Source organism: Tachypleus tridentatus, chromosome 10 (assembly GCF_004210375.1).
Source record: "Tachypleus tridentatus isolate NWPU-2018 chromosome 10, ASM421037v1, whole genome shotgun sequence".
NCBI lineage: Eukaryota > Metazoa > Arthropoda > Merostomata > Xiphosura > Limulidae > Tachypleus > Tachypleus tridentatus.
The window spans coordinates 135,680,842-135,696,633 of record NC_134834.1 but is presented as its reverse complement, the minus strand read 5'-3'; the positions used below and the strand labels follow the sequence as shown (position 1 = coordinate 135,696,633).

The window sequence follows — 15,792 nt, the reverse complement described above, 5'->3', positions numbered from 1 at the left end:
AAATAATCTTAATCGTTACTTCACCACCTGGTAACTTATAAGGTTAAAGATCACTGGTGGCCTCTTGTAGTTATAAACAGAGATTAAAAATAACAAAACATTTGTTTCTCTTGTGCCCTCTTGTGGCCAATAACTTAATAAACAAATAAATTTCGAAGATATCTCCTAGACTGACGCACAACAGTTTGAAAAGGTTATCAACATATTATTTAGTTATCGTCATGACTAGTTACTGGATTGTCGTATGTGTACCAAAGGACAACGTTCCTCACAGGAACGCGGATTATAGTAAGTTATCTGTTTTTACCTTTCGTGAATTTATTGTCTAGTTTTCTTTTTAAGTACTCATTATGTATTTTTTATAATGCAATATTAATAAATACATATGCACAATGCTTGTATATATCTCCAGGCGTCCTTTAAGGTTAGTGTAATAATTGTTTCAGGAATATTAAATTTTAAAACACAAAATATAAATAAATAATCAACACATTACAAAAAAATGCGAATAATATCCCTTTTTAATATACAAAATTAAAAATTAAAAAATACTATTCAATTTCACATAAATTTACTTTTTTAGATACTTTCACGAGGAAGCTCTGTACAAAATGAGGTAACGGTTAAAATATAGTTAGTATTATGCTGTTGGTATAGTTAATACTTTAACATTAATGGTAATTAAAATATTGAGAATGAGGTTGAAACTAGTTTAATAATTGTTTGTTTCGGAGTAATAGTTTCAAAATAAACTATATTTTAAATCCGATGTCTCTATGGTAACTTTTGCTCCACCCTTTGTGTTATCTCACAATAAAACATGGGTGTAAGAAGCATTAATTATAAAGGCATCACTAACTTTAAACTGCTTATAACAAAATTAAGTTCAAAAGTTAAATATTGACCAATAAAAATCAAATTATTCTGTGTGAAAAACAAACCTGAAAGTAAGTTGCAGGAATTATTCGTGACAATAACATAATGTTAGCAAATTGTATAATAAACAAATAAATTGTTTGGTTATGTGAGTCAGTAAACATAGGGAATAGTGAAGGAAATATTGGAAAAAGTTAAAACGCATGTCTATGACAAAACATGTTTTGAAAAAGATCTGCACGTTAAATATTTTTAAGTAGTAGTTACATTTGTCAAAAACAAGTTTAGAAAAAATGTGGTAAAACGGATACTACGTAATAGAACCACTAATTACTTGAAAGAGAGATGTTTATTAATTCTATATGGTATCAGATATTCTCAACAAAGAATACTTCGATGGTGTAAGAAGTTCAACTAATTTCTAAGTAGTTAAAATAAAATTAGGTGTTCCTGTGGTCAGTTCATCTCCGAACTTTAATATGCATAAAGTTTATAATAATATCGGACGACATTCACCTTATATAGACGGAACTGTTTTATCAAAAGGAATTAATTTTCAATGTTCTACAATGACTTACTTTTAAAAATTCTACAAGAGGTTTCGTTTAAAGACTTACTTCTTCAGACAAGGCTCCTATGAAAATAATGCAACATTACATAACATACCTACTAGAACGACACTGATTGCATTTGACCTTTTCAAGTGTTTCAAAGCTCATAATTCAAACTGGTCGCCTCCAGGAGGAGGACTTCTGATTCTTAACACTCATCAATCACTGTCGTTTTGAAATCAATACTTTTAAATTCAAGAATACCTCTACAAAATCCAGTCTCTCCAAAGGTGAAAAACGTCCTCAATCCACCTTTAAGACCATAAGTACACTGTTATTAAACCAGCCAACAAAGGTGATGATGTTGTTGTTTGGCATAAAGACCTGCTCATTTAAGAGGCAAAAAACAACTAAGTGACTGAATCTTCTAAAAAAACTCTCTATGACAATCCCATTCTCCCTTTTTAGAAACTTGTCAAAGACAGTATAGAAGAAGTAATAAAATCTAACCACCATCTCCCTCTGCCAAAAATCTTATACTCCAACACCCATGAATTGCCATTTTCTACATGTTATTCAAATTGCACATGTCTGGCTGTCCATAACACTCCAAAATCACTGTTTATAACTACCACGTTGAACTGTTATCCACATACATCCAGAGTACTTTTCAACATTTAGTATACAACCCCCTGCATACGCTATAGACAGCAACCATGTCCTAATTAAATTAATTTGACACTGCAACGTCCATCGATTACATTTTAAATATGGTTATCCAGTCTCTAGACACCGTTATACAATACAAGTAGCAACTAATCACAGTTAAATAATTTCGCAACTAAAGAAGCGACCTCTGTTCCCCAAACATACATCGTGCTTCTGCTAACCGAAGCGGTAATGGGTAATGTCTTTCAGATATTTTGGCTTTATGGACAAACATATCAACAGTTACAAGAAGATGCCATGTGAACCAAATTGTGTCCATTCTGTGCAAACCTTTTTGTCGGCTGTATAGAAGAACAACTTCACAGTAATTTCACTCAAAATTTGTTTGTTTGTTTTAAAATGGATCACAAAGCAGCACAATGGGTTATCTGTGCTCTGTCCACCACGGGTATCAAAACTCAGATTCTAGCATTGTAAGTTAACGGATATACCGCTGTACCACTGGAGTAGAGCTTCACTCACAAACCCCCTGCAATTTCTTACCAGGTACATCGAAGATATTCTGGGTCTTTTCTTTGGACACTTTTCATTCGGTCAGTTGCAACTTATCGTCCATTACTTAAATTCACTTCTCAAATTTCCAACCAGAATGCTGAATTTTAAATGACATTTTTCACACCCTGAAATCAAACACGGTATTCCCAAAGGATAATTTCTTCGTTTAAAACAAACGACATGACTCGTTATTTTAAACAACAAAACTATTCTGGTAATATTATTGATAAGGCTAAACTTAACATACTCAGTTTGTAAATAACCTGACTGTCTAATTTTAGTTACAAACTCTATACCGAAAAAGTTTCATTAGCTCTTGTGCATAATCCATTAAACAGACAGATTGGCATAATTGTCTAATGCAACTTCAGGTAAGAAACAGAACATCTAATGCTTTATTTACTATCACATCCTTAATTTCGTTGAAACGCAAAATAAATTTACAAAACTGTTTAATACATTCTAAATTACAAATTCAATATAATAATTTCACACAAATCAACGAACTTGACTGTGTGGACGAATTGTTTACCTCACATGTGATTATATCATCAACTTATCGACTTTCTCTCCTTATTAAATTTACATTCTACATAAAATACTAATTCATCTGTACACCAGAGGTCATTATTTATTGCATGCAGCCAATTCTATACTGGAGAAACTATAGCAGACTAGATGACAGATTGCTTAAATATCTTCGATTTATAAGCAACGGCACTCTCAATTACCCAGTCTCCAAATTTTAGTTCTCCAGACCTCAACGGAATTGACGACATGAGAGTACTTGTTTTACAACATGTTCCTCCTCCCAACAGAAACCTGATAGAGAAAGCCTAGAAAATAAACTCATATTCAAATTAAATCATCTGTCATCATATGTAATAATAGAACGTTTTTCTTTCAAGCCGCCACCATCCTCAGTGAATTACAGATAAGTCTGAGAGCTTATAACTCTAAAAACCATAGTTTGATACCCGCTATGGGCATAGTACATATAACCCATCGTGTAGCTTTGTGCTTAACAAAGAAAAACATATCTTTTAATTAAGTAATTACGGTTCCTGTTAATATCCCTTTTATCACACACCTTTTTTAACTTTGTTTTAAACAACTGTCGCCATTACTTACTATTTTCCTGTGTAAAAAATATCCATTTTGATTAATCCTTAATCCTTTTCGTGTTACTATGTTACTTATTTGTTTTGTAACTTTAGAGTTTTTAAAGATTTTTGTCCATTCTTTGTCTGGTCTTTTTTGGTTTTATTTAATTGTTTTCTGACTTTGTCATACAACACAGCAGTTTTATTTAAATATCTCACTCACGCCATGCATCACGTATTTTTCATAAGTTGTATTTTTAACTATCTGTATTTTTACGTGAAATCTAAACGTTCTTTACACTGTGAATTTTTAATACCTAAGCCTGACTCAAAACGTATAAAAAAACAAGTTCTTGTTATATACGTCTGTTTAACTTTTACCAGAATTTCTTCCAATAGAACTAGTGATTTTGTTTTCAGTTGTTCGAAAGTACCTATTCTGCTTTTGTTGTTGTTTCGTTTTCGTTATCTAGGATTGAGTTGATCCCAATTAAATCTCATTTCTTCCTCTGCAGCTTTAACTGGAGACAGTTCTGGTCATCTTAATACCAAATGCAAATATTCTTTGGTTGGGGTAAGAAATTCTTTTTAATTATTTTATTTCTTCTTTTGTATCACACCCGATTCAATACTTTCTAATACAAAATATTCTTCTAATATAAACTAGCTATGATAGATCTAATACTAACGTCTTGCCAGCTTAGAAAAGGCCTTCAAAACATCATAAGTGATAAATTTTGTTATCTGAAAAAATCTCACACCCAGATAACTGTTCTCTAGGCATTGGAACAAACATTGAAAGAATTTAATATTAAAGATGTTGATTGGACTTCCTCAGAGAGCGACAAAGTTTATCAGGTAATTATAAATTAAGTTTTACTTTACGAATAGATATAGACATTTCCACAGGGTATTCGTATTTTAGTATTACCATTGACGTAATTTGTTAGTATATTTGTATTGGCTATTAGTATGAAAAAGTCGAATTTTCTATTTATTTGCCGGGAATTTGTTATCATACTTGATATATTTTTATTTGATGTGTAATTTTCAGCGCTATATTGTTGAGCTAACTCATTACTGTATTTGATTGTTGACTGCTTTACTTGTCAAGTTTAATCTGATGTAGTATAATTGTTAACTTTAAAATGCAAAACACTTGTTTATCTATTCATTTTTAGGGCTAATTTCAAAGGGAAGTTTATGTGAAATAAGACAATTAAATCTTTTGATTAAACCTTGAGTTCTATAAACAAGACAGATTGTGTACAATAGAGATTTTAATGATGGATGGTATGTTTAATTGTGAACAAATTAATATTACAAATAGATATGTTTAATGACAAGCAAATACAAATTAAACGACTTATTTTAATTTAAATTATTGATATCGGTTTTACTGGAATGCGGTTAAATTTTGAAAATTTTACTTCTCACCTTTTCTTTTTCGTATTTTCCTGTTTTTTTTCTCTGTAATACACGTTTTAAAATAGTGGATTATTATAGTTTGTTTTAAGTTATGCACAAAGCTACACAATGGGCTATCTCTGCTCTGCCCATCATCTGGTTTCTAGCGGTGTAAGTCCGCAGATATACCGCTGTGCCACTGGGGAGTGTAGATTACAGCAAACAATATCTGCAAATGAATTGATAATCTGCTCGATTTTGTGAGTAGAAGTTTCAAATAAACATTTGTTGAATATTATATTGTTAGAAGGCTTAATCTCTCCTAACGTTCAATCATGTAATCAGAAACTTGCTAATTTTTTTTTTAAAAATGTTAGAATAATTTAAACATGAATTATATTGTATTTCTATATCTGAGTATATGTCTTTCACTGGATCAGATGTAAGAATACGGAATTACAACGCTAAAATTTAGTGTCGGATTCCCTGTGGTAAATAGATCACAGATATCCCATAGTGTAGCTTTTCACTAACAACAAACAGCAATAATCTACATTTAATACTGAGAGCTATCTTCCTGAAGAAAAGATATGTTTTCAAATAAACAAATACTATCGTAAATAATGTGTTTTATAAGGTGTATTTTCCATGTCAATCTGGACGTTATACCGACGAGCTTTTAGAAAAATTAAGGTCCTACGAAATATTCCAGAAAGATGGATCCTCTATTGGGTATGCAGCGCTTTCATTCTTTGTTTAATGCTGTAAATACGACTGCCATTTTAAAACGTTAATATAAAAAATTAGCTCTCTCTCTTAATGATTCGTCTAAAAACTTTATTATTCAATCATTCGAATCAAATTTTGTATCTAATATGAATCCGTAATCTAAAGAATAGGAAAAGAGAAGTTTTATAATAACACTATTTTTCCCTGTAAACAAACACGTAGAAAGTTAATGTATTGAAACATGTTTCCTACAACAAAATTTTACGAGAAGAAAACTGAATTTTATAGCGATGCCATGTTTGTTTATACCGGCATCAGATAAAAATATTCTCTATTTTTTCTAGTAGTATAGTAATAACAGTTTAAAAATTATTAAGGTAGACACCACCACAAAGATTAATCCTATTTTATTTCTATTTTTAGCCTTTACAGTAAGTAAGACTAGTTTTTGGCACTTGGTAATGATCACACCAGTTATCGAAACGTCGTACCTGTTCTAAAAACTACCCCTAATTACTGTAAAAGCTGTAAGTTGTGATAAAATACACTTTATCAGTAAGTAAACTCAAAACGAAAGGAATAGATTAATTTGATTTCCGTCAAATCAACTTGAATGTGTTACTTAATACTGTCTCCAGCAGATCTATATAGTACTAACAGAATTAAACTTTATATTAAATATTTTAAATTATTTAATAAGTATTCTGATGAATATATCACTCCCCACTGTCGACTCTGTAAAACACTGTATCATCCACTATATACTTAGTAAAAACATACTCAGTGACAACGGCCCGGCATGACCAAACGTGTTAAGGCGGGTTCGCATCCCCGTCGCGCCAAACATGCTCGCCCTTTTAGCGTTGGGGGCGTTATAGTGTACGGTCAATCCCACTATTCGTTGCTAGAAGAGTAGCCCAAGAGTTGGCGGTATGTGGTGATGACTAGCTGCCTTCCCTCTAGTCTTACACTGCTAAATTAGGGACGGCTAGCACAGCTAGCCCTCGAGTAGCTTTGTGCGAAATTAAAAAACAAACAAACAAACTCAGTGGCAAAGAACGATTGTCCTCAAAATGCTTGTTTTATCATAAAAATACTTATTACTTTTTTGCCAATTGTGTTATAAAAGTAACATATAGTATTATTTAATCAAAACATGACTCCGAGGCTAAAACCCAACACAGCAATGGAATTTAGACTTAGCTGAGATTCTTCCAGCAATAAAAAGTTTTAATAATAACAACGGCTGCATGATAAATAACTATAATACTGTTAAAGTAATTTGCAAACGACGTGCTTCATTTCATGTTTGAAATAAAAAAGTTTCAGTTCACATTGAACATAAAGCTCGTTTTATTATAATGTACTTTTCTACCACTTAAAAGAAAACTGAAATTACCAATGTCCAGGAAAAATGTAGGTAAACAAAGCTGGCATGAAGAGAAGTGATCTCAACACTATCAAACGTTGTAGTTTACAGTAATATTTGATAAAACAGCCATTCAGTGGCGGATATGTTTTATATCAATATCTTGTTATCACTTTTACTAAGCTTCATCGCTTACAACAACATAACTATCTACATCGTGACTTATAATGTATGTATGTTTTGTTGTCACTACGATGCTCTCAATGTTATATGATTCTTGTTTAAACACTCTGGAAAAATGCCTAGTTTTTATCCAATAAAGGATATATGGTTCCTTGCAGGATTTAAGTACCTTATATTAAAACGATTTTGGGACCTCGCTACGTCTTTACAGTACTTGCTGCAAACGTCTCCATCAAGAGGCTGCCCTATCAAAAACATATCACTTCTATGCTAACTTTCCATTATCCATTTAGTTGTACGTCTTTGTCACCCTGTGAAATAGCGGTAAGTTCACGGGCTTAAGAAGCTAAAATTCGGGACTCAATTTCTCGCCACTGTATTACGCATTATGATTTATCTCGGACGAGTCTTCTGATTTATTATGTCACGTATTGCGATTTCAAATAGCTGAGAATCTTAATTTTTATTTAGAAGTTAATTAAATGTCAATACGTATCAAATTTATGATATTTGTCAACAAGATTGATACACACAATTTTTTTCTTAACACAAATATATTTTAATATTTAAACAACCATACAGTTTATAATAACGGTTATTACAAATAATGATTTATATACAAACATTTCACAAACTCACAAACAATATTCAGTATTTTATCTGCTCGGGAACTTAATATTCTATCAGCAGTCTAGATCAACAATTCACAAATCACTTTTATGTTGATACACAGATATATATATATATACGCACTTCACTTGACGAGAATGCAAGTTATCTCTTTATCCTTGTGCGACCTTTCACTGTATACAAGCTGACTTTTGCAGACGAAGATATTTAATGTGATTGTAAAAATTGTAACGTCCGTAGTTAATTCACTGAAATTGAAAGGTTTGTAGTGCTCGAAATCTATAACTATTCCTGGTCAAATTCTGTAGTTTTCAGATTAATAAGTGTCAATCATAATTTTCTCCAGAGGCTTATAGTATAATGACTGTAACGAACAAATAATATTCTGTTCTGTCTCTCGGCGTCTTGTAATGGTTTGCTTTTATATACCAATCATGCGAGTTTCTTAAGCGTTCAGTAATGTTGGAAAACACGCTAGCGTTTTCGTGAAACAAATATTGTTAATTCTTACTTTCGTAAACTTTCTAAAAATTTAAACAACAGGCGGGACTTGCGTAAAACACATTCATCATTATATGTCACGTCCATCAAACAGAAACAAACGTAGGTATTAAAATAAATGCATAAGTGTAAATTCGTTACAACTGACACAGCAGGTTTCTCAATGTGTTTTTGCTTTAAAAGATGTTTCACCTAAGTGACTACTCAGGGTCATTTCAACAGCCAGGTCGCACAGAAATCTAAAGCGCTGCGTCTGTATACTTATCCAGCATGTGTTTGTATGAAATAACATGAATATTCGTATGTAACGATTGTACGATATTTGACTCGCAAGGTGAAGGTTTCAGGTTTTAATCTCATCACCAAACATGCTAGCACTTTCAACGATGTGAGTGGTCAACCCATTTTTGAGTTGATAAAGTATAGCCCATGAGTTAGGATGGGTACAGTTGACAAACTGCCTTCTCTCTTGTCTATCACTTGAAAATGGACAAAATAGAAATTCACTAAAAAAACTTATGTTGATCAAATCGCTCTTTGAATATTTCTTTTGTTAGTGATGTATTAGAATTATTGCAGGAACATCTTGATGATGGTGAATCTTCAAATCTTTTATGATAATAAGTATATTTTTCTTGAATTTAGTCTTATCTAAAATGTGGTCCAAGAAAAAACTTGTTTAATATATTTCTGTTGAAATCAGAAAACGTACAAAACAAATGTTTCTACCTATAAATACATAGTGTTAAAATTATGGTTAACATTCAAAGATTTCTATGTTGTGATTAATTATTAAATTAGGTTAGAAGTACATTATTAATAATAAATTTATTTCCTCCTCAGGGTTATGTCGTGTTCTGTGTTCTATCGTAACCAATCAGATAGTCCGGACAACAAAGAATGGTGAGATGCCACAGATAAATTTATTTTACTTTATATTTATTATATATCTAAGTTTAGTTCAAAGTGTGTGTTGACTTGGTAACAGCTGAAGAAAAGGTGATAAAAATTGATATTAAACTTGAAAAGAAAAACACCTGGATTGTTTTTTTCAACGATTAAACATAAATGTAATTGTCTTTATGCGTTTGTTCATAAACATGTCAACAAGTTTTTGTCGGAGATGCAAATCTTTACATTAAGCCTCACCTTCAAACAGTTTGAAATATCAACTCCAGGATCAACTCTATTTACAGACTGTTTAAAATATCTTCTTCAAAGATCATCGACTTACGATTTTTTTAAGTTGTCTGTGATCGAGTTCCACTTAAACTTTTAAACTTCTTACCAGCAGTCGACTCTTGAGTAGGTTGTTTTGTTTTCTTATGCTGAACTGCTACCAAAATTTTTAGGTCTACACAAACGTTTTGCTCTATAAATTAAGTTAATGACATTTAGATTTAACATTTCATCAAAATGATATTCGTTGTAATTGTTTTAGAATTTATTTGAATATGTGTTCAAGAGTAAAATGTTTGAAGTACATAACATACCAAATGTTAGACGTGACATCCCTCTAGATCAGGGGTGTGCAACAGGCGGCCCGCGGGCCACAACCCGGCCCGCCAAGCCATTTAGTGTGGCCCTAGTTGTTGTAATCTAACCATGTGGCCTGATCTGTAATCCAACGCAAATGGAATATTTTAAAAGCATCGATCCTACGGGATTCCCAGGCTTCGACTCGACAAACTTCTAAAATTATCTTTGCTAGAGAGGAGCAGGCCGAATTCGATTGGTCGGCCTCCTTAGGGCATGAATAGGTGACGTGCACTAGCACTATTGTCTACGACTCAACGTCATGTCCTGAACCTCGCCTTCGCCCGCTGGCGACAATTTTCCCTAACCTCTGCTGTCCGTCATTCATTATTGGTGAAAATTTTATTACCTTTTACAGTTACTACAAGAGATTGAAGGTAAATTGATTATTATTTAGCATATTGTTGTGACTTTACTGAATTTATTAAAATTTTTGCTTTCAGATGCATCTGATTCTATGTACAGTGTGACCTCGTTATTCGCGGGGGTTACGTTCTTTACCCTCCCGCGAATAGCGAAAAACCGCGAATATTGGACGCAGTTTTATATGTATGCGATTATATACTATATGAAATGCTTCCCAAACACTAATGATACTTATACTCATTGATGCAGTAATAATGTAGCAATATTGCATACTGTTATGTATTTCACTAAATTGTACCGTGCGTTACGGGCTGTGCTTTGCCGTTTGCGTTGTTGGGGAAGCTGAGGCAGTCAGCCAATAGCAGTCCAATCTTGTTTGGTGAAGACGACAATTGATAAAAAACGGCTTGATTGAGTAAATACAACAGAAATCTCCTCGAAAAGCCCTTTCAGTCTCTGTTTGTTTGTTTGTTTGGGAATTTCGCACAAAGCTACTCGAGGGCTATCTGTGCTAGCCGTCCCTAATTTAGCAGTGTAAGACTAGAGGGAAGGCAGCTAGTCATCACCACCCACCGCCAACTCTTGGGCTACTCTTTTACCAACGACTAGTGGGATTGACCGTCACATTATACACCCCCACGGCTGGGAGGGCGAGCATGTTTAGCGCGACGCGGGCGCGAACCCGCGACCCTCGGATTACGAGTCGCACGCCTTACGCGCTAGGCCATGCCGGGCCATTCAGTCTCTGTGACCTACAAAAACGCAGTTCGCGCATAACCCGCGAATATGCGGGGCCGCGAATGGCGAACCGCGAATAGGCGAGGTCACACTGTATTTTGCTATTCTCAATTAATTTAAGTACCGGAAGGCTATGATCGGGATGCCAATTTAGAAACATGTGTTTCTGTCCATAAGAGGTTCCATGTGTAAAGAAATTCTATGTTTTTTTCTACTTTGCTATTTTCGTGAGAATAATTTTTGTTTTGATTTCAGGGCTAGTAAAATGTCAGCAGTTAAGAAACGAAAAATTGATGATGAGGGAAGGTTATTCAACAGTGAATGGTGCACAAAATATCTTGTTGTCCCACATAATCAAGGTGTTGTCTGCCTCGTCTGTCAAACTACAATTGCAGTCATGAAAGAGTACAATATTAAGCGACATTACGCAACTAAGCACTCCTCCCAGTTTGATGAAATTGTTGGTCAGGCACGAAAGGACAAAATTGAACATTTAAAACATCCATTGAAAAGCAACAAGGTGTTTTACCACTTTCAAGAAAAATTCAGAACTGGTGACAAAACTGAGTTTTAAGCTTTGTGAATGTATGGCAGAAAAGGGAAAGCCTTTCAGTGATGGAGAATTTATTAAAATTGTTTAACAATATTCACAGAATATGCATGTCCAGAGAAAAATATTTGGTGGAGCAAACTAGCCTTTCCCGCTTTACTGTCTCACGCAGGACAAAAGATCTTTCAGAGGACATCAAAGAAACTTTGAAAGAGAGATTGAATTCGTGTGAAGCTTTCAGTCTGGCTTTGGATGAAAGCACTGATATCAATGACACATCCCAACTTGTCATTTTCATCAGAGCTGTTACTGCAGGCTTTGATGTTTTCGAAGAGTTTTAGATATGGCAAGCCTTTCCTCCACAACCACAGGACAGGATATTTGTGAACAAGTGCTTAAGGTTGTAGAAAAGTTTGAACTGAATCCTTATAAATTATGTGGTGTTACAACAGATGGTGCTCCTTCCATGACAGGTAGGACAAATGGATTCACCAAGAAATTTCTAACTGCAATTGGAGCACAAGACGTAGTTGTAAGCCATTGCATTATTCACCAAGAGAGCTTGTGCACCAAAGTTCTGGATTTTGCAGAAGTCATAAAAATGTCGTCCAATGCGTAAATTATATTCGAACACGAGGATTAAATCATCGACAATTTAAAACTTTTTAGATGAGCTGGACAGTGAGTATTCAGATGTTTTGTACTTCTCTGCTGTACGTTGGCTTAGTAGAGCTGCTACTTTGAAGAGATTCTGGAATCTGCGAGAGGAGATTAAGTTCTTCATGGAGAGCAAACGTCAGAATGTGGACTTCTTGAGCAATGAGAACTGGCTGAATGACTTAGCATTCCTCACAGACATTACACAGCATCTGTCTGATTTAAACTTAAAACTACAAGGGAAAAGTCAACTTGTGAATAAGTTGTTTGAGCATATTTGTGCTTTTGAGAAGAAATTGGAACTTTTCCAGGTTCAGTTGAGAAGAGCCATATTGACTCATTTTACATGTCTTGCAACCAGGAAACTGGAATTTCCTAATCTGGATTGCACCAAATATGGAACCAGTGTACAAAAGCTGCGTGATGAGTTTGCAAACAGATTTCCAGATTTCAGACAAACTGAAATTAGATTGAAATTGTTCGCTCAACCTTTTGATTTGGCAGTGGAAGACAGTCCTGATGATTGCCAAATGGAACTCATTGAACTGCAGGCTGACATGGACACTAAAAGGAAATTCTCTGAAAACAGTTTGCTAGACTTTTAAATACTCTGTGTACGTGAAAAGTTTCCCAATTTGTCCTGTCATGCACAAAGAATTGCCTCCCTTTTTGGTAGCACCTACTGCTGTGAGCAATTTTTCTCCAAAATGAAGCTCATCAAAACCAAATGTAGAAGTCAGCTGACTGATGAACATTTGACCAGTCAGTTAAGACTGGCAACCACTTCTGTCAAAGCTGATATTGACAAGCTCTGCAAGGACTCTAAATTTCAAGTGTCGCACTAAAATGATCACTCATGCAAAAATATAAAATATTATTGCTTGCATTTTGAGAATTTTTTTTAATTTATTGTGCATGTACACGAATAAGCTTGTTTTTTAAGTGGCCCCGCTTGATTGATGAAGTTGGTTATATGGCCCACCGACGAAAAATGTTGCACACCCCTGCTCTAGATCATATGATTGGAACTTGTATGAGAATATCGGTTAAGAGTAAAAAGTTTTAAGTACATAACATCCAAATGTTAGACGTGACATCCCTCTAGATCACATGATTGGAACTTGTATGAGAATATCGGTTAAGAGTAAAAAGTTTTAAGTACATAACATCCAAATGTTAGACGTGACATCCCTCTAGATCACATGATTGGAACTTGTATGAGAATATCGGTTAAGAGTAAAATGTTTTAAGTACATAACATACCAAATGTTAGACGTGACATCCCTCTAGATCATATGATTGGAACTTGTATGAGAATATCGGTTAAGAGTAAAAAGTTTTAAGTACATAACATCCAAATGTTAGAGGTGACATCCCTCTTTATCATATGAGTTTAACCTATATGAAAATACTGTTTAAGAGTAAAATGTTTTGAAGTACATAACATACTACATAAGTACTCAAAAGGGATTTTTAACCGCAAGATAGTTAGGACATCTTTTCACTCAACAGTAATTATTTTTACGAGAAAAACCATTGTAATATTGTACGAGCTATACAAACTATATTTTCAAACCTTCTGAATCATTAAACACTGCAACTTATACACTTGTTTTTCAAAAATAATGTAAATGAAACAAGAACAAGTCATACAGTTATTGAGATTGGACTGGACAAATAACAGTAAATTATAGGCATAATTTTTGTTTTTCTGCAGGGACAGTCTCCACATTTTGTCGACTTTCAAAGCTATGCAACACCAGTTTCTTGAAACAGTGACAGCAAGATTGACTGTTGCTCAGGTTGGTTTTCAAAAGACAAAAAAATTATTGAGTTTGTAAAAATTTATTCCATTAAATTAAGATAGAAAAGCTGTTAATGCAATAATTTAAATGTTTCTATGCACTGCTACTTTTCTTATGGAACACATTGTTTGTTTGTTTTGGAATTTCGCACGAAGCTACTCGAGGGCTATCTGTGCTAGCCGTCCCTAATTTAGCAATGTAAGACTAGAGGGAAGGCAGCTAGTCATCACCACCCACCGCCAACTCTTGGGCTACTCTTTTACCAACGAATAGTGGGATTGACCGCCACATTATAACGCCCCCACGGCTGGGAGGGCAAGCATGTTTGGCGCGACTCGGGCGCAAACCCGCGACCCTCGGATTGCGAGTCGCACGCCTTACGCGCTTGGCCACGCCAAGCCCCTTATGGAACACAAATAAATCTTACCTGAATACATATGAAACCATGTCTTGCAACCTGAAGAGACAGCCCGGCATAGCAAGGTGGCTAAGGCATTCGACTTGTAATCTGAGGGACACGGATTCGAATCTCCATCACACCAAATATGCTCGCCCTTTCAGTCGTGGGAGCTTTATAATGTGATCGTCGTTGGTAAAAAAATAGCTCAAGGGTTGGCGGTGGGTGGTGATAACTAGCTGCCTTCCCTCTAGCCTTACACTGCAAAAATTAGGGCTGGCTAGCACAAATAGCCCTTCTGTAGCTTTGCACGAAATTCAAAAGATAACAAAACTAAACCAAGCCTGAAGATACTGATTTTCTGTAATAACGAATGTGCAGTCGGATAGTAATGAAAATGAGGTTGTATACTTCTAGTTTCATGTTTCTACTTTTCTAAAGTATTGGTAGTTTGTATAAAGAATATGTGAAAACACGTATAATTTTGGCAGTTAACATGCCATATATGTCTAACAACCTTCTGAAGCTATGTATTGTAAATCTTTTTCTCTTTTTGCTGGATGTGGAAGACGTCGGGTCGGCAATACGCTTCAAGGCCTATAACACTAAATTTCAGGGTTTGATCCTTCTGGTGGATATAGCACAGAAAACAAATGTATAGATTCCTGCTTTATAACCAACAAACTTCAAACTTTAGTAGCCTTGTTATGGATGTGTAATGAAAATAGCAATTAAATATCGTTATGTTTTATAGAATTAAACATTGTGTTTATATATATATTGTGTGCGTATGTATATATTTACACACAAATACATGTAAATTATCTCCATAATAATTATTTCTTCGATCAGATATCTTCTGTTTTTCAGATCGTTGAAAGCATTCGTGGAAATGCTGGTTTGTCTTTTAACTTTATCACGTTCATTAGCCCATCTAGGTAAGCAAACAAATTTCATATCAGTGAGAAAGAAATAAATATTCATAATTTCCTTTGTTTTAAAACTTAGGGAATATGCCATTTATTATATATATATAAACACTAACAGTGTAACCGGGAATTGTAGTTCACAGCTTCAAGAGTCTTATTCACTTAAACAATAACAAATTACTTAACTATTGAATAGATGCCAATTTTACGTCATTTTTGTATAATTCTAAAAGAGATGAGA

The 15,792-nt window shown here is 34.2% G+C and overlaps 1 protein-coding gene across 1 annotated transcript in view; it reads left to right on the top strand.

Moving 5' to 3' along the window:
- Positions 1–213: 213 nt before the first annotated feature.
- LOC143230394 (uncharacterized) overlaps positions 214–15,792 on the top strand; it is a 41,923-nt gene continuing 26,344 nt past the window's right edge. Inside the window, exons 1-7 of the mRNA XM_076463895.1 lie at positions 214–288; positions 4,270–4,328; positions 4,535–4,612; positions 5,799–5,893; positions 9,417–9,476; positions 14,138–14,222; positions 15,493–15,560. Of these exons, the coding sequence (XP_076320010.1) occupies positions 222–288; positions 4,270–4,328; positions 4,535–4,612; positions 5,799–5,893; positions 9,417–9,476; positions 14,138–14,222; positions 15,493–15,560 (512 nt within the window). The 5' untranslated portion in view covers positions 214–221. The remainder of the gene's footprint in view (positions 289–4,269; positions 4,329–4,534; positions 4,613–5,798; positions 5,894–9,416; positions 9,477–14,137; positions 14,223–15,492; positions 15,561–15,792) is intronic.